The sequence below is a fragment of the Brachyistius frenatus genome, unplaced genomic scaffold (genome assembly GCF_029030835.1).
Source record: "Brachyistius frenatus isolate BFR_SWC_R1_liver_20210118 unplaced genomic scaffold, ASM2903083v1 Contig_46, whole genome shotgun sequence".
Lineage (NCBI taxonomy): Eukaryota > Metazoa > Chordata > Actinopteri > Embiotocidae > Brachyistius > Brachyistius frenatus.
Genome location: NW_027210645.1, coordinates 146,710 through 172,208, shown reverse-complemented (window position 1 = coordinate 172,208; position 25,499 = coordinate 146,710). Strand labels below are relative to the sequence as shown.

The following is a 25,499-nucleotide window of genomic DNA, read 5'->3' as shown; positions in this document are numbered from 1 at the left end:
ATGACAGGTAAAGTATCCAATAGCGTGGGAGCGTTTGTTTCGGGAGGGCCTCCCGTGAAGAACGAGAATATTCTGGATAAGAAATGAAAAGGCAGAATTGAACTGTAGTATTACTGAAAAATGGAAAATAATCACCATGTGCATTAAATTGAGTGGGATGAAATTATAAAAAAAAATATTGTAACAACTATTTTTATATCTTTGTAAATTTACTATATTTAAGGTATGATAGAATCATAATTGTCTATTCTTCTAACATTTAATACAATAGTTTATCAAAATTTAATTAAATACACACACACACACACACACACACACACACACACACACACACACACACACACACACACACACACACACACACACACACACACGCGCGCGCAATTCTTCTACCTTTATTCTGATGCACATAAAACCTAATTATAATTGATCATCCTGCTCTTATACAACTCTTGTGCACATTCTTCCTCCCACGGGTTCATAAGTGATTTTACTTTGGCCATAGGTGTGAATGTGAGCATGAGTGGTTGTCTGTGTTTATGTGTTGGCCCTGTGATGGACTGTCCAGTCAGTCAGTACCCTGCCTTCACCCCCTCTACAGGATAAAGCAGCTATACATGGCGGATGGATGCAGCAAAACACATCACTCAGTTGGATAACAGCTGTGTGATGTCAAACGTCTCCACCGTCTTCATAATCCGTCTGTCTGTCCGTACAGGCTGGATACAAATGTCATGTTATCAGACGACATGATTAATTTTCTTCTAAAGCCTACGACTACGACTACGGGAGAATAAAGCCAGTACATGGCTCATATATGAAATCATCATCTCATCAAATGAGTTAGAAAAACTGGGCACCTCTTTTCAACAGACCTCCACTTGGACTTTAGCCATTATGGAAAAATTCCCCGAAGTAAAACAAGCAAAAATTGGAACAACCAGAGAACTTTTTCAGCTTTTATTTATATTCAAGCAATTTTATTAGCATTTTTTTTTTTAAATATTCCAGTAAGAATCAATTAGCAAATAATAACAATACAAAGAAGTTTCCTGTTTTCCCTCCCAGATTTATATCAGCGGTGCCAAATTCATGATAGGCACAAAAAAAGTTATTCCAAAGAAAAGTGATACCCATCCCCCCTGGTCTCAAGCTAAACATATTTTACACTTTAATTAAACACCAATTTATATTTAGAAATCAAAATAGAGCTGTTAAAGATAAAAAAAAACCATACATTTACTTGTGTTTTAAAGTTTTAAGGTTTATTTGATTTGATTATGTTCGTCCTTTTATTTAGTGCCTACAAGTTCAGAAAGTTTGTCAAATTAGTGATTCATTTAGATAAAATAGAAACATGAGACAATAAATTCTAGATTTAAAATGTATATCAAATATGTATGTTAACTCAAAGTGTAATCATAATAAAATGAGTAAAAGATGCAGAAACATGCGGCTGTGATTACATAAAGTGTAGTAATCATTAAATGCAATAACTGAGTGACATACTGTATGAAAGTATGCAGAACTGATGTACGTAGTAAAACATGGAAGATCCAATGTTTACACCCAGGTTTCCTGAATTTGATTTGAACGGTGTTCCGTCGCCATTTCCTTCATCTTCTGATCTGCCTTAAGATCACCTCTTCCGAGAAGAACCTTTGTCTGGAATGGATCAAATCTGGACCTGTAAGAGAGTTTTCAGTCACTGAAAGTATTCATGGGGATCGTTTACAGGAACTTTGGTGGTTTTCTTTATTAAGATCACAGAAGTTTCAGAGTTTCTCCATATCAGGACAGTTTCAACAAAACATGTTGAAAATAACGTGTAACTCATTGTTGTAGGCTCAACGTGTGCAAACTTATAGTAGACCAAACAAAATACAACCCCGATTCAAAAAAGTTGTGACTGTGTAAAATGTAAATAAAAACTAAATGCAATGATTTATAAATCATGTAAATCCATATTTAAATGTAAATCAAAACTTGTTGTTGGTGTGATCTCCGTTTCCATGGCAACACATGGGTATGACTAACAACTAGAAAACAATCAGTCGCATCAGTAGACTCTTGTGTAAAGTTTGCAATATTTACTACTCCAGGAAGTAGTCCGGCCCTTAGCAACAACCCGAGCAACAGAGACGAGATGTCGTCCGTTTTATTGCTTTATAGAGATCGTTTCTCAGACTGAATAAATACAGCACATAGAAACACTAAACTGATTAACTCGCTCAGTCTGGTTGTAATGAAGATATCTGCTGAAAGAAAATATCGATGGACTCTTACCGATGTATTTTTAAGATTTTAGCACCGTGTCGTGTTAAAACATACCGGTCAAACTAGCCGTTGCTAGGATATAAAAAATTCACTAGACATCCCAAGGCGGCCCCTGTATAGTAAAGAGTATTTCCGCATTCACACGTTTTTTCTATATGTAGTTATTTTAGAGTTTAAATTAAATATCTTTTTAAAACACTTCCAAAGAAGGTTTAAAAAATGATGCACAAGTGAGTGAAGGCTTAAAAAATAACTTGTTTGCACACAAACTGTAACTTAACACAACTGTGATGATACCACAACAATAATGAATACAATAATAATAAAGTTACCTTGTGAGGTGTTTTTCAACGGCCTTCCGCTCGTACACTGCTCCAGTCTTTGTTTTCACAGGATCAGTAAATAACTTCTTGGTGAGAGGACAGATGAGATGTGAGGGAATAAACTGTTCCACAGGCTCCACCAGTTTCTGTCAAATCACAGGTAAATAATAAGTATTAACATGTCATGCTACTGTAAACATGGACAATATTTACACATGTACAGCAGTACCAGTCATAAGTTTGGACACTTTTTCACGTTCATTTAGAGGCTTTCCTTCCTTTCTTTCCTTAACTTTTCCACACTTTGATGAATTGTTATTCATTTGCTCATGTTTTGACTATTTGCACGTGTTTTCTTGAGTTGCGATGCTTTCAGCTCTCAGGACCACCGTAAAGATGACGTTAATTGCAGATTTCTGAGGGTGGTAACACTGCATCATATTCTCATGAGAGAGTTTCATCACAATGGTGAAGAAACTTTCAAAGTTTTTAAAATGTTCTGGATGGATTTACCTTCATAACATAAAGTAAAGATGGACTTCTGTTTCTTTTAATTTAGTTGACTAGTTCATGCCATAATATGAATTATTGCTGTTATTGAATAGGGCTGCTTGCTGTTCACCAACACTACACCAGCACAACACAACTGATGAAAACCATTCCAGATGACAACCTTCATGAGGCTGGTTAACATATTACATTAACAGTGTGCAAATCTAAGATGAAGTGAAACAATGGCAACTTTGGAGAATCTGAATCTGGCTGTGATTACATATTATTTTCACTACATTATTAAAAGTGTGTAATTTAATTTTGTCTTGTGTTGTTTGGTTGTCTTATTGTATTTGCTGTGTTTCTGCAATGTGTTGTGTGTCTATGATCAAACTTAAGACCTAAAGTTTCAGTTATTTCTAACTTTAATAGCTTCTAAATAATAAAAGATACAAATATAATTTGATTTAACAAAAGATTATTTTGATAATTTTTTTTATTATTTTCAAATTATTTAACAAAAGATTTGATGAACAGATTCAATACTGGTCTTTTCTTCAATAAAACACTGTAGCATCCCTTCGCTATAATTACACGTGTTTTATCAGGTTACAGCTGTTTTCTCTTTACTACTGAGGTTCAGTTACCTTCTTCTTTTCATCCAGTGATTCTCCAGCAGTTTCTTCAGTATGTTTTTTGGCCTCTTGGTTATACGTCTCATGGTTGGTTAGGTATTCCTCAGCCAGAATGCTTCAACATAAACAGACACACATTAAACTCAAATGCGTCATCATGCTTACCACAATTTAAACTGTCTACTTACATCATGGATTGTTTGTCTGACTTGCTTGTCAGACTGAGACAAAGTGTGGTAGTTGTTCAACAACAAAAATTCACTTGAGAATATAAGATGAAAACACTGATCAGGGATCCGCCGAAGGCCCCAATTTTTGTTCAACGCAAACTAAGCGCAAATCCAGGGGTATTGGTATTTTGGTGCAGCAAATGAGGCTCTTTTCCGCGCTTGCGCAGATTTGCAATTTATGTAGATTAAGGCGAACCCAGCTGCGCCGAGATGGGCGGAACATTGGATGTCACTGAAGATGTGCTGATGCACTGCAAATATGGTGTCAATCTTGAGGTGAACTTGTGCCTGTGACTCCGTCAGCTCAGACAAGTTCCAAGTCCAGCTCAACCAGCAGAGGGCTCATATTCGTGGCTTCGGTGCGCAAGAATGCGCATGAACAGACTTATCCAAAACCCTCAGACAGGTCTGGTGGGTGTTCTACGTATTTAATCCTGCTTACATAAACAATCAAAACAATATTTTTTTTAATGCAACCTTCTGATTCAGTTGATCATGTAAAATATTTAGCTGACTGTTGTCTATTGAACTGGATGTGAATCAGGCAGTTGGTCATAGCCAATCTCAGCCACAAAATATAAAAGGGACTAAATGAAGGGCAACGAAATTACACAGAAGGGTAACAATTAAAAAGCCTTTCACCTGCTCATCTGGTTTAGTAATCTAGCCAGCTGCGCAAGACCACGGAGTGGGAAACGGTTATCGACGCATTGGTCCGTGCGCACGGCGATCTCTCAGAGGACATCACCCAAAGGCACACGTCAAATGATGTACCGGCAACGGAGTCCCTTAAAAGAATTCAGGAAGCCTTCGGCAATGAAGCAAAGAGTCTGGAGAAGTGTTTAGAGTGACATTCATGGTTTCTGAGGGCGGACCATCACTGTCCAAAACCGAAAAATGTGCATCAGGTCATTCTCGTAACCAGGTGGGTTTTCTTTGTGGGAATGTGCACCCTGAATTTGGGCACGAATTCTGTCAGACTGTCAACAATGAGTTCTACAGAAATGCGATGGCACATGAGTTCTCCAGCATGACAATTTGGCCGCTCGCAGACTTTGAAAACACAGACGTTTCTTGGCCCCAGCAACACAATCGTCGCTCCCCACCACTCTCTGGATCTGGCTCCCTGCTGCTTCTTTCTGTTTCCAATAATTTGTCACAAAATTTGATGTGCGCTCCCTGCTCAAGTTTCAGGTGCGTAAAACAGCCCAGACGTACACGTGCTCACAAGCATGCGTAGATCAGGTGCAGGTTTTGATCAAGTAACAAAACACCCACTCGGTAGGGTTACACCTTACCTCGGTAAGGTCCTGTTTCATTAATAAGAAAGTCCACTGTGTCATAGAGGTCTTAGAGGAGATGAGCGAGTTGATTTGATTGGACATGATGGAAGTCAGCTGTGACAAACCTATTTATCTGTTCCTCCTACTTCACCACCAGAGTTTCGCCTGCGTTTGTGTGTATCACAGTGCTCAGTGCAGTTGGGCCATAGGCACACCAGGTGGACGAAAATAGGGCTCTTAATGACTAAAACATTGGTGCAGGGGTAAAATATGGGTGTGCAAGATTTGTAATCATACCTATCCAATGGATCTTGAGGCTCAGGGGTCATCAGCAGTCCGAACACAGCATCAAAGATCTCTCTCATGGTGATTTGGGCGTTGTAGTTCCGGTCAAATATGTTGTGGCAGATGCGCCCCACGCTGTTAATGTTGCAGTGGTATATCTTCACTCATGTTAAGAAAAGGACTTTAACATTAAATCACACACATTACTTCCAGTTTTGCCATGTTATGTTACTTTGTTTGAGAAATAGCAGTTGCCTACTTTTGAAAAACACTATGATTGAATCACTTTGAAGGGGCCTCACTCAAAGTTTTTATTAGTTCTATATCTTAAACTTGTTCCTATAAAATGAATAAGAAGTCTATGAAAATTCTACACTTAAATTTTTAAAGCAATGGAAGAAGTTGGGGTATAAAAAATGAACACAGTACATCAGAACCTGGTCCAAGAACAAGAACAACCACTTTGGACTTACAGCCCCGTTTCCAAAAAAGTTGGGACGCTCTGCAAAATGTAAATAAAAACAGAATATTATCATTTGCAAACGTAAACCCACATCTATGTAGTACTCATATTGGTGCTCAAAAGGTGGATCACTATTTGCCATCTATGAACAAATTGTCTTGAGCAAAAGTTAATTTGATACTGAATTGCAAACATTTGGTAAAACAAAAGACAGACCAATCCCCTGGATATTAACCAGTCAAGATTAAACCTTCGCTTTTATATGCTTCATTGAAGAGGACCAATATCTGGCAGGATACGGGTGTGACAAAGCGAACAGTTGGAGGCTTCACTGGATAGTCGGTCCCAAACTGGCAGAACAGCTCAAAGACTCCTTTCTCATACGGCGTGTCAAGAGGACCCTCCATGAGAATCTTCCAGAAGGCTGAAATGTATAAAAATGAAAACAGAAGTTTACTCCTGGCATTATAAGCTTGGTCTTAATCCAGTACTGATTCAAGTGACATTAAATACTGTAGCCTGCACACATTACCTTGAATTTATTGAAAATATATTTAAATAAAAATGTAATGGTCTATGTTGTGAGCAAAGAAACAGTTGCCTTGACAAAGTGCAAAGCAGTACACAATATATATCCAGTACATCTAAAGACCACGAGCCCTTTTTCATTAACCCCTGCAGCACTTGTCTCAGAAGGACCCACCTGTGCAAGTTAGTCATTTTACAAATGGACCTACTTTTATTGTTTATTTTATTGTTTTCCATTAAGTTACTAGTTTCTAGTTACTCAGTTTCTGTGTCTAAATACTGGAAATATAAGTGCTGCATCATCATGGCAGTATTCCATATCTTCTACCTTTTGGCTTCACACAGCCTTTATTATTTGTAGAGACAAACCTGTCTATACGATGTGTTGCAGTACATCAACAATCTTTGTCACACTAATTGTTATGAACAATTGTTTTGTAATAATAGAAATATAATTGAAACAACAACAACAAAATCATGTTAGAGAAAAGGTTTTGCAAATAAATACTCCACTTACTGAAGTCGGACTCCGACGGTAGGATGGTGAAGAAGGGATGTGGCTCACAGTGAAGGCTCCTCAGCTCCTCCATGATACGTCTGTCCTTTGCCATGAAACGCCCATCTTTGGCCTCCTGAATCTTCTTTTTCAGAGCACTAGTTTGTTGTGTAACAATTGCAAATATTTAGATGATAGACTGCCAAGTGAACTGTACATTTATCCTAATAACAGCAGGAAAAAAACAAGCCTGGAATTATGGATGTTTGTAGATGTTTTCTTTTGAAGATGCTATAATACTACAATTTACTTCAGTTTAATTGTACAGCCATGATTTGAATTCTGTATGCTTTGCATCTAATGCTGCAAAAATACAACAAGTGTCTGAGCTGAGCGTGTGTGTTAGCTGCTTTACAGACAGATTAAGTGTTGGTGAGCTACGATGTTGAAGTAAACTGTTTACTTGTTACACAGTGTCTCACTGGCACTTTTTTTTCCATCTAATTTATTAATAGGTTGATTTTAGTCGTCCTTCTGTTCTCAGCCCTGTTTTAACCCACAGTTACCACTGATTTAGACTATTATTGGCTTTTTATGTTATTGTCACACTGCACACTTTTGTGGGCTCTTCCTTGTCCTTCAACTTTCAAACAAAGTTTCATGAGAAACGGGCTTTTTTTTTCCCTTCTGTAATCCATACACAAACAAACAAACAAACAAACAAACAAACAAACAAACAAACAAACATATGGATGCGACAGTAGCTTCCTTATTCGTTCACGCTTATTCAATTTGAGTTTCCCAAAATAAAGCAAAATATTCAATTTAAGCATCCAACTTTATGAAAGGCAAACTTCTGCACCTGGATTCTGCAGTATGACCACAGCTATGTGCCTGATGACCTACAAAATCTGCCAGTTTTCTTCAACTATCAGACAACTTTTTCCATTTCTTTCTTGGAAAAAAGGCAAAGCTGAGTACAGAAACTGTCATCTCTTTAGATGGAGATATTACACACACCTTCTCTGCTTGGCCTTTGTACCTAAAACCTATGTGGTGACCAAGTATATTCTAACTATCAATGAAGGAAGCTTATTCTGTCACTTACCTCTGTGTCACTGTCACCTTGTTGTGTATCTGGGCTGGTAAGATAGCTTCTGGAAATGTATCATAGCCATGAGTAGCAAAGTATTCTGTCAAAAGCCTCTGTAAAATAATAAAGACAGAGTGTTTCAATGTCCAAAGGTCATTTCTGTTTTAAATTGATTTACAGGCTGTATCCTAATTCAGCACTTCAGGCCTGATTATGAAGAAAAATTAATCTACTAACTTCCGTGATGGCGGACGGGTCAGCTTTGTTTTTGGGTTTCCTGATCTCCAAAGAAAGAACGGTCTCTATCTCAAAAAGTTTCAGACCATCTTTGCTTGACTTTGGTTTGAAACAGCAGCCGCCTTAAAGAAAAATGTATTATTAATCAGCTAACCACAAACTGTCCCTAATGACAGATCCCTTTCTATCTCCCCTCTGCCAAATCTTTTTTGTCATTCTAGCCCTCTTGTTTCGCCAATGCACTGAGTTCCTGTGCTTCCTTTATGGAGCTAATATCTTTGACATATGTGTCACTTAAGTAATATTACACGAGAGGGTGTATTTTAACATGAAGTGCCTCGGTCCCGACCGCATCACTGTCGTGCCAGTAATCATGTTAAAGCTCACCCTCGAGTGTAATATTGCAATTATACAACAAGTTACCGACTAAATACATCATGTAATCAAAGTGTATTCATATTGTGGGGCAATTCGCTCTTAAAATACAAAACTTTTTGTTAATGCGATCTCTGTTTCCATGGCAATACATGGGGTGTGACTAACAACTAGAAAACAATCAGTCGCATCAGTAGACTCTTATGTAACGTATGCAATGTTTACTACTCCAGGAAGTAGGCCGGCCCTTGTTAACGACTGTGCGATTGTAGCAACAGAGACGAGATCTAGTCCGTTTTATTGCTAAATAACTACAACATGTAGAAACACTAAACTGCTTAACTCGCTCAATCTCATTGTAATAAAGATATCTGCTGAAAAAAAGATATCGATGGACTCGTATTTTTGTCGTGTGTTAAAACATAACCGGTCAAGCTAGTCGCTGCTAGGATTTAAAGTACTCGACTGTCCGTGGTGTTACTCTACGGGTGCTCGGAGCGACAAAAAAGGACCAAAAGAGACCAGATTTCACCAAACAGGTCACATTTAATAGACCTCTAACAAGTAAAAACAACATTATACTGCATATTATATGAAATCCAATTCTAATCATATATTCCCGTCGAAGAGGCGGAGGGATATTTCTAGTGATGAGCAGGGTGTGATGTCATAATGATCTGAACACGTTCCAAATGTTCAGTTGACCAATCAGATCGCTGGGTCAGAACTACTTGTTGTATAATCCTCTGAAGGTGATCGACTCTTGACTGCCTTCATGTAGGTGTGATTTTAGACCTGATTAAAATGCTGTATCACTCTTATTTACCACAGCGTCTTGATTTGGATCTCACATTCACTATCTATCTATCTATCTATCTATCTATCTATCTATCTATCTATCTATCTATCTATCTATCTATCTATCTATCTATCTATCTATCTATCTATCTATCTATCTATCTATCTATCTATCTATCTATCTATCTATCTATCTATCTATCTATCTATCTATCTATCTATCTATCTATCTATCTATCTATCTATCTATCTATCTATCTATCTATCTATCTATCTATCTATCTATCTATCTATCTATCTATCTATCTATCTATCTATCTATCTATCTATCTATCTATCTATCTATCTATCTATAACATCAAATCAGCATAGATTAGTATGAAGTTTTATTGATAAGCATCAATAATGTTTGCTCATGTTTTGTAAACTTGAAAGTTTCAAGACAAACTCTACCTGTTGCAATGCTGATTCCATGCAGAATGTTATTCTCCACATCTCCGAGAAGAATCGAGTCTACTATGATGTTAGATTTGATCAGGTTGGCGGCAACATCAGCTGGCTTGTTGACGGATCTACGAACAAATAGTCACATTGTTGTCAAAAGTGAAATCATAAGAAGATGTAAGAAGTGGTGAGAAACTTGATTAACATACTGTAGCTTCTGTCATGTTTTTCTAATTTAGATAACCGATGTTTCCATGTCACACACACACACACACACGCACACACACACACACACACACACACACACACACGCACACGCACGCACACGCACACGCACACGCACGCACGCACACACACACACACACACACACACACACACACACACACACACACACACACACACACACGAAGCATGAAGTGTATATTTATGAATCACAAAGCTGATGATTGACTGATTATATTCAAGTAGGCTACAGGATGGCATTATAGCAAACTAGCATTGTAGAAGAAATTTACCCAACATCATTTCCATCTGTGAGACACAGAATGCGAAGTCTGCAGTCGGGAAACTTTCTCTTTACTTTTTCCAGCTCAAGCTTTCCGTGCTGTAGCGCATCATACAGGCTGGTGCGTCCGGATGCCTCGAGAGTGCGCACATGTTCCTAGAAAAGAAAACAGCTGTATCTAATGCATCATGTATTTATTGTATACTTTATTGTATAACAGCCCCTGCTACATGCCATGCAGAAGGAAAGAACATGTCCTCAAGTTCAATGGAAATTTAAGACTAATGTAAATTAATGTAAAGTAAAAGACTGAACAAAGCGATTTCATCAACTTAACGTGTACTTACCTTGAACTTTTCAAGTGTTTCTGTAAATGTGTGAATCATTTTCACTGTAGTGTCAAACTTCACAAGGCCAATGACATGGTGGAAATCATAAGCCATGGTCCGCGTTGCAAAGTTATCAAACAGCTCTTTTACAGCATGGATTTTCTGTATGTCCACACTTCCATAGCAATTCTCAGTCATTGATGAGCTTGAATCAATCAGCACCTGATGAAATAAAAGTGTAGGAGATGATTGAGCTGTATTTCTTTTTCTTCACCCAAAACTGAAACTCAACTTCAAGCACATACTTCATATTGAAATTGACTGAGCACTTCTTTGTTAATTTGTAACATAAATCACCAACATGGGCGAGATTATATAGAAATAAAAACATTCTCCTTTTGCTTCTAGTGCCTAAACCTTGTGCACAGTGTTGTATAATGACAATGCACTAATAAAGAGCCTTGGGACATCACATTGTAATTTCTTAGTGCCATCATAGTCCCAGACATCGTCCCATCAATCCTACAGACGTGAAGTCTTTCTGTGAGATTGAAGACAAACTATTGCTAATGTAATTTATAAAGATTTTGTCTGATAAAATCAAACAGATGAAAATGACAAATGTTAATAGATTTTGCTGTTCACACAACTTAAATAAACCTAAATATACTTTAACCAGTTCAAACACTAAAATGCAATCTTAGACATACAGTAACTGAACTCTGGTGTGAGATCACAAATCTGAATAAAATTCAAAAATACTTCTGATTAATCACAAGGTTGTTTTTTGTTTGGTTTTGTTTAGTCATGCTGCAAATAAATTCAAAAATATTGCTATTCCCACCTTTTATGTACAACCCTGTTTCCAAAGAAGTTGGGACACTGTGTAAAATGTAAACAAAAACAGAATGCAATGATTTGAAATAAAATAAACCCTTATTTAGTTGAAAATAGACTAAAGGTAACTTTAGTGTGAAATGTTGAAACGAAGAAATGTTATTGTTTTATGATAAATATATGCTTATTTTGAATTTGATGGCAGCAACACACGGTCAATAAAAGACTGGAAAAGTTGTGTAAGGCTAAAAAAAAAAACCACCTGGTGGAACATTTCACAACTAATTAGGCTAATTGGCAACAAATCAGTGAAATTATTGCATCTAAAAAAAAGCATTTCAGAGAGGCAGTGAAGATGGTGAGAGGTTCACAACACTGTGGAAGACTGTGTGGGAAAATAATGAAACAATTTAACAATAATGTTCCTCAACATAAAACTGCAAGGAATGTAGGCATTTAATCATCTACAGTTCATAATATCATTAAAAGATTCTGAAAATCTGGAGAAATCTCTGTACGCAAGGGACAAGACTGAAAACCAATATTGGATGGTGGTGATCTTCAGGTCCACACGCAGCACTGCATTAAAAACAGACACAAATCTGAAGGGGAAATCATTGTTTGGGCTAAGAAACAGTCCTGGAAACTTTTGTCTGTGAACACAGTTCGTCGCTTCTTCCACAAATGCAGGATAAAATTCTACCATGCAAAGAAACCAAATATAAACATGATCCAGAAACAGCACCACCTTCTCTGGTCCCGAGCTCATTTAAGATGGACTGAGGTGAAGTGGAAAACTAATCAACGAATCAAAATTTGAGATTCTTTTTGGAAATCAGGGGTGCTGCATCCTTCAGGCTAAAGAGGAGAGGGATCATCCAGCTTTTTTTCAACGCACAGTTAAAAAACCAGCATCTGTGGTGGTACAGGGATGCATTCGTGCACATGGTATGGGTAGCTTGCAGATCTGGGAAGGAACCATGAATGCTGCATGACATATACAGGTTTTGAAGCAACATGTGTTGCCATCAAGACAATGTCTCTTTCAGGGAAGGCCTTGCTCAGCAAAACAATACCAAACCGTATCCTGCACATATTACAACAGCATGGCTCTTTAGTTGGAGAGTCCAGGTGCTGAACTGGCCTGCCTGCAGTCCTGACCTGTCTCCCATTTGAAAAATTGGGGCAATTAAATATGGGTTTACATGATTAGCAAATCATTGCATTTTGTTTTTATTTACATTTTACAGCGTCCCAACTTTTTTGGAAACAGGTTTGTAACAGAATGTAAAATGAGTGCAGTTGTTGACAGAACTATGCATATTATACACCTACAAACTCCTTTAAAGTAACTGAAGCAGTGAAGAGAAAATTACCAGTAAAGCCTCCTTTGGAGTCCTGGTTGTGACAAAGGAGTGGTCATACCTATGATCACCAGTTCTGCATGAAAAGAGGGAAATTATATATATTTTTTAAGATGGATGGATAAGTAAGATATCATAAATGTGATTATATTATGAGATTATATGAGTTGGGACACTCCAGTAACTTTTAATATTTATACCATGGACCATAATGCAAATTGTTGCCTAATGATATGTTTACTTTTGAACATAGGTGCCAATTTAATACAGGAGGGACTAGTAATATACAGTATTAATGTGGAAACAATTTTTTTTTTATCAATACATCTTAATCTTATCTCAATAATGTGTTTAAATCCTCCAAAAACAATTAAATAAATTATGAATCAGTACTCACGAAGCTGCCAATATGTTCACATCCACTTGTTTGTTTTTGCCAGACAGACAATCATACACATCAAGCATTGCAGGTATTAACTTATTTTTTTGCAGATAAACACCAAGGTTGTCTGTAAAAGATGAAAAGTATTGGTTTAAAAAAACAAAACAGCAACAACATTATACATTCATTAGCAACAGAAATATTACAATGGAAGACACTGAAACTCGGGAGATGTGTTTGTGTGTTTGTGTGTGTGTGTGTGTGTGTGTGTGTGGGGTGGAGGGGGGCTTGCATGTTAGCTCTCTTTGGTGTGTGTGTGTGTGTGTGTGTGTGTGTGTGTGTGTGTGTGTGTGTGTGTGTGTGTGTGTGTGTGTGTGTGTGTGTGTGTGTGTGTGTGTGTGTGTGTGTGTGTGTGTGTGTGTGTGTGTGTGTGTGTGTGTGTGTGTGTGTGTGTGTGTGTGTGAATGAAGGAATTAGAAGCAAATTGTAAAGGCCTAAAAAAAACTGCCCATTTCTAGTGTCAGCATAAAAATTCAATTCAATAATTTTGACATTGAAATATCATTCCCCCTAAAATCAGCTACTCAGTGTTGTGTTTATTATTAAATTTTGGTATTCCAGTACATGTTTTACCAACACAGGTTTCTCTATATACATTCCAGACTTGCTATTAAAGTCATACCTTTCGTCAGGAAAACAAGACATGCGTCTTGAGATCCTAGATCCTTCAAAAGCAGCGGTGGAGTCACGCTGAGTTGAGGAAATGCTTTCAATTCCTCCGCCATGCTTCCAAAACTCCTCCCACTGTTTATGTTAAAGCTGGAATTTAATAACAGGAATTATCGAACAGGTTACTTTTTGTGCTGGGCCAAATATTTATGTTGCTTATTTGATTATTGCAAATAAATCTCAATTAAATGTGTTGAATGAAAAACAAAAAAATATTCTATTCATAAAACATTGTTGCATACAGTCGGCCAGAGATGTAAACATAAAATTCTGTGTGTGGACTACATAGAAAGAATAATGTATTACAAAGGTTTATACGAAAATGTGTGTTATTTTACATTTAATGAACATGTAACATATTAATACATACTTCTGACCAGTCACACTGTCATGAGAAATCCAGAGATGATAGGTTGTGATTGAAGGAATGACACTGAGCAAAATTTTCTCAATGTCAGTGGCTCTCTTGAGTGACGTTTCTCGCAAAACCTCTTCAGTGCAGTTTGGAATCTTGTCTCCATCTATTCATCAGAAACAGTTAAAATAACACTACTAATAACACAATCGCTTTTTTGAGAAATTACAAAGAAAAAAAGAATTGGCCTTATTTATGAAAAGTTTTTCACAAATAAGCAGAGTTTTTTTTCCAAACATAACTGTGGTTTCTAAGTGGTCAATATTAGCTTTCAACTGTTCCTCATGAAACCTTTCTGCACTGTGACTGTAGAAAAAGAACAGTAGTGCTTGAAAGTTTGTGACCCCTTTAGAATCTTTTTTTATTTTTGTATAAATATGAACTAAAACAGCTACAGATTTTTTTACAATTCCTAAAAGGAACCAAATTAATCAAATGAGACAAAAATAGGAAGAGATCTAATATTACAGATCTGAGTGGGAAGTAGTCTGGCCAGTGAGCTCCTTGGCCTGGAGATTTCAAGGTTCTTGCTGCTACTGTGGTGCGACACCAGGCATAAACGCCGTAGGTGATTTAATACTGCCAGTTACTCGGGTGAGACCCGGGTGGTGGCAAAAAGCCCGACCAACTCAGATTTCTGAGTGGGTTCAGTCACCACCCGGATAAAGGAAATGCTATCCAAAGGTAGACTCTTGTCAGAAGGTGACCGTCAATGGGCAGGCAGCATTGATGCACTCTCTTTTTGGTGGAAGAGCTTCAGCCAACAACAGAATGAGGGACATTGGCAGGCGGATGATCACAATTCAGGTGACAACGGCTGGCAACACTGGTCAAATTAGAGGACTACTGCTGGTGAAGAAGGTAATGGGAATCCACTTCACTATTTTTTCCCCAAGACAACTTTAATGATGAAGACAACTACTAATAGTGGGGCGGTCAATAGCCCGGCAAACCAAGGTGATACCTCTGGACCCAGAGGGGAAAGTAAGGGTCAAAAATCAAGTTCTTCTGAAAAGGTCCTGTAATGACGCTGCAGAGGCCGATGGAAGGGCCCAACGGAAGGACAAAATGAACCGAAGAAGTTGCAGGCGCATTGGCACATGGGATGTGAGAAGCATGACAGATCCTAGCAAACGACACATTCTGGAAAAAGAAATGGAAAGCCTTTGATACTGTCCAACACCAAAAACTTTGGACTACCTTAGTATCAATAGGCTTCCCAAAACATGCTGCTGAGGACACTCTATGACCATCAGAATCAACAGTGAGAACTGCATGCGGTGACACTGATTGGTTTAACATCGGACAAGGGGTACGACAAGGATGTATACTGTCTCCTCATCTGTTTAATGCCTACGCAGAATACATCATGCGACTAGCCCTTGAAAACTATGATAGTGGAATATCAGTCGGAGGCAGAACAATTAACAACTTGCGATATGATGACACTACTCTATTAGCAGGCAGTGCAAATGAACTAGAGAATCTGATTGGAAGAGTAAGAGTAGAGAGTGAAAAGTTTGGCCTCTTTTTAAATGTAAGCAAGACGAAGGTGATGATTGTCAACCAAGGTGAAGAGAACCCATCCATTCATGCAGGAAACGACGCAATTGAAGTAATAGACCATTTCAATGACCTTGGGTCAATGATATCGAACCAAGGTGGTTGTTCCCCTGAGATAAAACGCAGACTTGCAATGGCAAAATCATCAATGTCTACTATGAACAAGATATGGAAGGACAGAAGAATCAGCAAAAGAACAAAGATCAGACTGGTCTCCACTTTGATTTTCCCGATTACAACATACGCATGCGAAACTTGGGCTATCAATGCTGCAGATCGGAGAAAAATTGAAGCATTTGAGAGGTGGTGTTGGAGAAAGCTTCTGTGCATGCCTTGGACAGCCAAAAGGACCAATGAGAATGTCCTGCTTGAAATTGGAGAAAAAAAAGAATCTCTTCACAGTAGTTGCAAAACAAAAACTGCAATATTTTGGTCACATTGCCAGGGTGAAGGAGACAATCTGGAAAAGCTGATTATGTTTGGTAAAGTGGAAGGGAAAAGAAACAGAGGAAGACAGAAACTCCGCTGAACAGATGGAATTACAACTCTCACAAAGAAATCAATTTATAGCTGCTACATCAAAGCTCAAAACTGCTATGAATGGAGAAACTTCATCTAAAAGGTCACGAATACTCAGATATGAGTAGAACAACGACGACGAGTGGGAAAAAGTATGTGCACCTCTTGGGTTAGCAGTTAATTTGAAGTTGAAACTAAAGTCAGTCAATGTAATGATAATCAGGTGGGCACCCCATTTTATTCAGAGCACAGGGATTTATCAATGTCTCAGCTTCACAACATCTTTGTGGAAGTCTACGATAGCCTGAAGAGATTAGATTTCTGAGGACCTCAGAAAATGACGTGTTGATGCTCATCAAGCTGGAAAAGGCTAAAAAAAAAAAAACATTTCAAAAGAGTTTGGACTCAGTCAGACTGATTGTTGTACAAATGGAGCAAATTCCAGACCATTGTTAGCCTACACGTGTTGTCAACCATCATAGATCCCTCCAAGCTGTTTTAGTTCATATTTAAGCAGAAACCAAAATTCTGAAGGGTTCACAAACATTCAGGTACCATTGTACCATCAAGCAAGATGTGATAGACTTTGGGAATGGAAACTTTGGAAAATGAATGATATGCAAACATTTGGGTCACATAGCTTACTGGACTTTGTTTATGTTACCGCAGCAATTAGATGAGTTACAAAGTCGCCATTATGAGTCATTGCATTAATACATGATCAAAAATTCAAAACCCACAGTCAGGTATTTGCATTGTTTGCATGTATACATGTTAGCAGGTAATATAATAAACAAAACGTACCTTTGATTTTCTGCAGCACAACTGCTCTTTCCAGGGCTCCTGGTATTCCAGGTAAAGTGACGGGTTCACAGAAACGTCTTCCTTCTTCATTCCTCAGGAAATATGGTGCGTAGTTCTCATGTTCTGATGTCTCTTTCTATGAAAATAATACAAGCAAATGAAGTCTGTCACTTCTCTGAAACATGTTTGTAACTGACGGTAATCATAATTCACGTCAAGATAAACTTAGAAAAGCAGGTCATAAGTATAAGAGTTCTACGGGAAGACAGCATCCATGATAACAACTAAACCAAATGACCTTTGGAAGGAGGTCACTTGTCAGTACATAACTATTACATGAATAATCCAATCTCATCTGGTTGATATTGAAAGTATTGTTAGGCAACTACAACTACAATGGCTCTGGATATTTAAACTATCAGAAACCTTTCATGAGGTTTATAAGGATATTTCAGAAAATGATAGATGAACTGGTCTTTAATCCATGAAAGAACACATTTAACAATCACCATCATTCATGTGATGAACTACACCTGTTACTCTGCCAGAGGCGTATGTGTGAATTTAATTGAGTAATTGAGTGCACTCTAAATTACCTTGAAACTAGTTTGTTAAGAGCAGGTGAAAAAATGGGAAAGGGAAGAAAGGCAGTTGATCTCATCTGAAAAGTCTGTTGAAAAGTCTCAAGTTGGTAAAATGGAGGGGAAAGAGTAGATAGTGCACAGGCAGAGCGAGAAAGACCAGCAGCCGACTGAAGAACTGGTGAGAAACAGGATAGATTTAGAGATTAACGAGAATTCCCAAATTTACAAAACACTTGAAGAATGATACGGCAGAAACCATTTGTAAGACAGATAGGATTTAATGAGCCAAAGAACATGCACAGAAAGAGGCATCTTTTAGAGATGTGTTATTTTCAGATGACTACATGGATCTGAAAGTAAAAGTTTGAATGGAGAAAACCAGCCGGACCGCACGAAGGTTGCTCTAAATCATGAAAGTAGGACAGACAAATTCTGAGGTTTTTTTGTAGATGAACTCATCTATTGATTAAATCAAGAATACAAAAAAATGAATTTTGGATGCAAAGTTAAATAAATCTGTAAAAATGATTCCTGCGACAGAAGTCGGTCCATCAGCAGGATAATGATCCAAAACAATTCAGGGCTTCCCAGAGCCCTGAATTAAATCCCATAGAGCACCTTTGGGATGCCATTGAGAAAAAAGGTCAGCTCGTCAATGCTCAATAACTTGAAAGCTTTGCTGACTGAAACAGAGGAAACTTTGTTGAACTAATTTGGATATACCTTTGCTTCTGACATGAGATAGGCCCAGCAGTGTGTTGAATACTCAAAGACGTCAGGGTCTTCAATTATCTTCTCCCCTTGTCTTGTTCCCAGGTCAGGCAAAAGCTCTCTGAAAAGAGTGTACAAGCCCTCAACTGCAGCAATCTATATTCAGATAAAAGAAAAAAAAAACAACCCAGAAAAATTACGTCCTGTCAAGGTCATCGGTTAAACGAACGATAGGTAATGAAAATAATATTACACCCAACTCTCTTTTGTAGCGTTTACCTTTTGAGCCCTGGATACGGTTTCATTCTTACAGAGTAACTGATACAAACTTTGGGCCAGAGGGTTACAGCCACTTAGTTTTCTTATGTAGCCAATCAAATTCGAATCCGCTGCACATCTGGATTTCTAGAACAAACAAAAAAAAGTATAGTAGTAACATAGTTATTTTTAATACATAGCAGTCCCTCCAGAAAATCACCGTCGCAGTAATTAATGCAAATTCAAGCAATCTCTGCAATATTTGTGTGAACTTGCATTTTATTTTAATTCCCGCGCAAAAAAGGTCATCAGCAGAAGCTGTGCTGAAAGTATTACAACATAAAGTAAGTCTTTTCAAACAAAACTCTCTTAATTAACTTATAAAATCCTCATTTACAATTATCACGGTTCTCCTCTCCTTCCAGCAACAAAACGAACTCTGCATCAGAGGAAACCGGAACGAAGGGAAAAACTGGAAGTAACAGGGTTTGCGAAAATGTGGTCTTCACATTATCGTGATCAATATTTATGATCAAATTAAATGCTTTTATACACATGTCAAGTTGTAAGAGACTGCACTTTGTTTTTGTGCATACTGTAGGCATAGGTGCTGAATTAACATGAATTAAACAGCATTTACTGCTCTTATTTTGACAGCTGATGTAGTCGTTGTTTTCTATATTACAGTCACAAACTGCCCGTTTGTAAAGCTACGTCACTATAATGAGTTTTTTTGTAACTTCAAATCAATTAAAGATTAAATAAACGATTAAAACTAAAATATTTCTGTGATGTGCATTATGATTATTACCACGGGAATTGATTACATATTTGCAATTTTTGGGAATTCTCGCAATTTTATGCAAAAAACTCACTTAAAACTCTACAAATTTCATTGCAATTTTGAGAAAATCCATCACTAAATATGTTATTATATAGTATTTTATATATGTAGTAATAGTATTTAAAAAAAACCCTGCGAAATCCTGGACGGACTGACATGGGGGGGCTTAAAAAACACTTGAAAGCTCCTTTAATGCAAAAAATGTAAATACCACAACTCTGTTGTAATTAAAAGATTCTGATGAGTGTCGGACACATTGACCCACTGTCATGTAGATTTTCATTAGTATACTTATAAGTTTTTATGTTTGCATTGCCTGTGTTCTATGTCACAAGTAAAGATAAAAAAAATGTTGATTTTTTTTGGCCAAAATACAGAAAGTGAAGAGATAATAGTAGTTCAAAGAAATTAAAAATGTCCACATGAATAAGTACTGTATTTGACATAATGCTTACAATGACATAGAGAGATGACAGCAAGACACTGATTCCTTTGGGGGTTTGTTGGACTGAGGGAACAACATCATCAGTGAAGAATCCATCGTTGGTTTGGGCCTCTTCAGAGAATGAGGACAATGAGAAGTGCAGTGTTGACCCCTCTGTGATTCCACAACTATCCAACGTGATGCCAGAGCCAGTTTCACCTCTGAAAATATGGTTAATAAGAAAAAACAATCACAACATTGTGTGAATAATCAGACATCACTGTTACTTTAAAACATGTGTTAAAGCCCTGTTGTCAATGAATTACAATATATCCTTACTTATAGTGGAGGACATGAGCAGGGATTCCACTTTCAGCTGCAAGCTTGTTCTTCAAATTAGCTATTGTGTCAAGTGCCAAGTTCACTGTCACCTCGAAGTCCCCCTGTGTGAGATTTTAATTATGGGGCACACAAAAAAAAGTTAAACATCTGCATGTCCTGCTTATCTGCCGCAGCCGTCTTGATTCCTGTTTGTTTGATTCAAAATTATTCTTTAAAATAAAAAAGAAACATTTACAAACAATGGCCATATAATCCGAGGCTGCTATACTCACCAAACCCAAACCAAACTCACCTTGAGCATGACATGGCATCTCACTGTATCTGTTCCATTGGTTTCAATAATCGGTCGGGTTGAATTTGGAGTTGTTATCAAGTTCTGCTTTGGTGTGAATATAGCGTAGATCACATCTCCACTTTTAATGTGTCTGTCTTGTAAAGACCCTGTACACAGAAGAAAATAAAAACTACATTTACTGCCTCGTGGTTGTATGCAGTTTACATCCTCGTCTGTCTAGACTCATATAATAGGTGGGGCAGTGCAAATATTCAGAGACTGCTCAGGTTGTGCACAAATGGAGTGCAGGACCAGGATGTGCACAAAGCAGGGGGAACCTGCATAAGTTAGGTTGCTTGATCAACAACATCCCCTGAGTTACACACATTTATGTGAGCATTTTTGGGGAACAGAAAGAAATCAGTTAGGTGGGGAGTGATGAATATTTTCCCCTCAAGTGCCTCATAACATCCCAGTTGAATCGATGTTGACAGTCTGACCCTGGGGGACAAATTTTCTGGTTTTGGACAGTGACGTTTTGCCCCTCTTCAAACACCAATGCTGCTCAAAACCTGCCACCAAGCGGTAGGCTCTATGAAGCATTTCAAGCGTCTGCGTTCTCTATTTTCCAAGTTTGACACAAAGTTCGGTTATTCTCTCTCGGCTCAAGTCCATTGTGAAATTGAAGATGTGCGCTTAATTGTTTTTAAATGTCCTTTTCTTTTGCCTAATGTTTTGATGCACTTTGAATTGCCTTGTTGGTATAATGTGCTATACAAATAATCTGGCCTCACCATACTACTGGTCACAAAAACGTGTGTAACTCAGGTGCTGATGTTAATCAAGCAACGTAACTTGGAATATTTAATCAATAAGGTTATTTCTTCCCTTCCCATTTTACACTTTTCAATGATTTTTTTTCTATGAAGGGTTAATAATCCTTCACTCTCCTGCTGAATGCCCTCTATTTGATTTAAAACCCAACACTGAATGAGCTTACATGTGTTGAAGAAGGGATCATCTGTCAAAGGCATTCCATCTGCTGTGTAGAGACAGACGCTTCTGGAGGAATCGATGTTTTCAAGGTAACAGATCCTCAACATCAGATCTTCAACTGTGTTTTGTGTATCCATATCTGCAATTTGAAAACAACCAACCAACAATGTTTACTGTTGTAATACAGAGATTATATTTTTTTTCTTCCAATGGTATGTAAAGGAACATTAACGCTGACTAAAGGAAACATATGTTTTAATGTTGCCCCACTGATTAAACACATTGATGAGACTATTCAGACAATAAATCTGATTTTAATGGCCACATTTCAACCAATCCAGTATCACAGCAAAGCGTTAAACAGACACGCCGGTCCACTGCAGAAAAACATGAGATAGCCACGTTTTGAGCTGAAAGTTACACGTTTTGTAAGTGTGAAACCTACACACACGGAAATGTCATGTGGTGCAGGATCATGTGACCAAGGTCCCGCAACAGAGGGAACAAACAACATTTTTTGGCAGTGTGATGAGATTTGATTCCAGGAAGTGACAATTTTTTTGTTTCCAAACCCCAACCATGTGCTTATTTCGTAACCCCAACCATTTTAAATGTAAATTTCCTGCAAATCGCGTGGCTCTAATCCTGCAGTAGGTTTCATTTCAGTCCACTATAGGAAAACATGAAACTTTCACACCTAGACAGCGCAAAGTGTGGCTATGTCACATTTTGTTGTTGTGGACGGGCGTGTCCATTTCACGCTTTGCTGTGATACCCTGTTGTGCCAGTAGTAAGAGCCATAATAACTGTTAATACACGTACAGTCCTAACGCTCATTGGTTAAACATACATTATTTAAATATTTGGCAGTAGTATTTGAAGCCATTCAGGATTACTTTTATATTTTTTGATCATCATTCACCAGCCATCATTCAACCTTTCCCACCGTCTCCACCTGACCCCAGACTGGTCCCTTTCATTACAGTCAATCTGAGATGTTTACGGCAGTGGGTCTCAAAGCACTTTCTGTCTTAGAAATCATCTGCAACAGGAAACTTTAAACTCTGAAATAAACTTTATATAAAAAAAACGGGATACAAATTATACAAATTTCCTACCTGTGATGCATTTCTGTTCTGGACATTTGGGGTATGTGTACATCAGAGAGAACGATCCCAGTGACTTCTGCACAGATGTTGCTGCTGGTGTTGCTGGAGCTCTCAATCTGCCGATAGTTTTTTTCATGGCATCAAAACGATTCTTCTCCACCTGAGATAATCCTGTTTGGAAACAAAAGTTCATCTCAATTTAAAATATTTAACTGGAAACAAGCAGCTCATATATTCAACTCTGATAAGTTAACAGTGCAGACATATGACTCAAGATGTGCCTTTTGTATTCAGACCAGTGATAACATCTATACTAGTGTCAAACAAATTATTGAAATTACTTTGAATACAGAATAAGTTCTTAATATAAACATTTGGACCACATTTATGGACCTCATCGTAATTCTACAAAGCATTATAAATTTGGAAGACAATTAGAAAAATAATTCACAAGATAACAAAGATTTTTGTCCCGATACTAAAATCTATTATGTTTATACTAACATGTACTTTAGCATGCCCTATGCAAATACCTTTCTCAGTGGATGGTACATTAGGTAACCCTACTTCTTAAGGTGTGTCTTAACTAGCATTTCAACACCAACACTTCCTTTCTCTTCTCAAAGACATTTTGCTAAAAAATGCCACTTTCACATAAGAGGTTGTCCAATGTGATTGTCTAAATGTTCATGTTTTTTATTCCAGGAGATTGCTGTTTAGTTTTGTGCCATCTTTTTCAAAGTGGTCCACAAGTGCATATAACAAATAATTTTGTGTAATCTGCAACGAGAAGGACCTGGCTACAGACGAAGTGGCAGACCTCCACATGAGGAACCGCCGACGTCTAAAGGAAACCGCATGAACTCCGCAGCCGAAATTCGTCTTCTTTGTGTCATTTTAAAAATCTGAACTAGTTGCAAACTTGGAGATAGAAAATATATAGCTATTTTCATTGAGTTAGCTTTTTGCACTTTGGTAAGTGTGATGTGAGGGCTCTCCAAATAACGTCTGTACAGATGTGAACCCCTGACAGTATATCTGACATATTAGGCACGCGAGCCTAATATGTCAGAGTGCAATGCTTTCCACCAACTGCATGGCCTCAGAGCATGACGGGAAACATCTGGCTCTCACCTGATTGGTTTAGATGTTGGCTCAATAGTATAATGTTCGAAAGAAACTTTTGTTTAATTGATGAGATTTTGGATGTATTTGTCTAATTAATTAAAGTATTTAACTACATAAAAACTTCTGATAAATGGGATGTGAAAATTCTGAAAAACAACATAGTCTTCTGTTTATATCACTAGCGAAAGCTGTTATCTTGTATTACTTTCCTTCTTTATGAATGACTATTCATCGACGTTTTCAATTTATTAAAATGGTTTGAGGAGGACCAGTCTGCTCGGCTGATTTTTATACAGAGGACAACATGTTTGCAAGAGAATTCACGTAAACTGGAGGTTGAACCATACACATACATAACCTGTACTGCGTTTTGATAGACTACCCTGTCATAATAAAAAACAAATGGAGACTGTATGCAAACATTTCAGATTAAATCTAACAGTATGCGTGTTTCTGTGATTTCCTGTTCAGACTGAAGGCAGGTAGAACCTGTCCGGCAGGTGTTTGACTCCGCCCCCTTCTGCTGCAGCCGCTTTACAGAGGTACTTCATTTTAAACGAGCCTGATAAACAATAATGGCCCTCCGTGTTATTATTTTCTCATTTCTAATATGGACCGTTGAAAGAGTCGATTAACTTTTAAATATGATTTCTAACGAAAACAAGTTTAATTGGCTGCGCGCGACTTCACGGTAAAAAAACAAGAACGTCCGCTGCTGAGATCCTCTTATAGTTCCTCTCAACAGAGGTGCGTTTTACGGAGGTCTGCCATGTTTTCTACAGTAAGATACTCTTGCACAAAACAGAAAGTGAAGCCACTTTTAAATTTCTCACCAATGTTGGTTATATCTTCATCTGTCAGATCATTAAAGTCTCTTTCGTCTTTCACACCGAACTGGAGAAATGTGTTGTAGTATTTCTCCAGTCTGCTCTTCTCAAGCAGGTTGTAAATCCCACTCATCTAAAAAAAAAACAACAAAAGAACAATGCCAAAATGTTCCAAACGGGATTCATTATTAGTTCATAATAGCAAGAAGAAATACATATTCAGAAGTATTTACTCTAAATGTTCAGTCATAGCCGAATAAAATAGTTTAAGCTGGATAATCTTACCGTGATGCACTCAAGATCCGATGCAACTGCTTGATTAAGTTTCTGTTTCTGGCATTTATGAGTTTGTTAAAAATGAAACCTAACTGAAAACCAGGAAATACCATTTATGTCCAGATGTGCTCCCTCTGAAAAGAGTTTCCGGGGGAAAAGTAGGAGGTGAAGTGATCTGGTGTTGAGTTGAAATAAACACAGAAATGATGTCCAGAGAGCTTTTCATCAACACTTTATAAATAGATCTATAAGTACTATTCAATTCATGACTTGGGCCTCTGATGTTTGTAGTCTTACCCAAGTTTATGTAACACATACA

At 37.7% G+C, this 25,499-nt stretch overlaps 1 protein-coding gene across 1 annotated transcript; it reads right to left on the bottom strand.

The window, feature by feature from the left end:
• Positions 1–946: 946 nt before the first annotated feature.
• On the bottom strand, positions 947–25,255 carry LOC138623709 (uncharacterized). Its single transcript, XM_069703365.1, has 25 exons — positions 25,190–25,255; positions 24,911–25,037; positions 22,959–23,120; positions 21,845–21,979; positions 20,863–21,011; positions 20,568–20,671; positions 20,260–20,449; positions 18,982–19,107; positions 18,715–18,858; positions 17,408–17,543; positions 14,477–14,627; positions 14,060–14,196; positions 13,393–13,504; positions 13,008–13,071; positions 10,813–11,016; positions 10,476–10,621; positions 9,969–10,087; positions 8,343–8,464; positions 8,121–8,218; positions 7,034–7,170; positions 6,288–6,412; positions 5,538–5,683; positions 3,740–3,842; positions 2,610–2,746; positions 947–1,687 (listed from the first exon to the last, which is right to left on the bottom strand). Exons 2-25 carry the CDS (start codon positions 25,035–25,037, stop codon positions 1,564–1,566), a joined length of 3,198 nt encoding a protein of 1,065 aa, XP_069559466.1. The 5' UTR covers positions 25,190–25,255; the 3' UTR covers positions 947–1,563.
• Between the last annotated feature and the right edge of the window lie 244 nt (positions 25,256–25,499).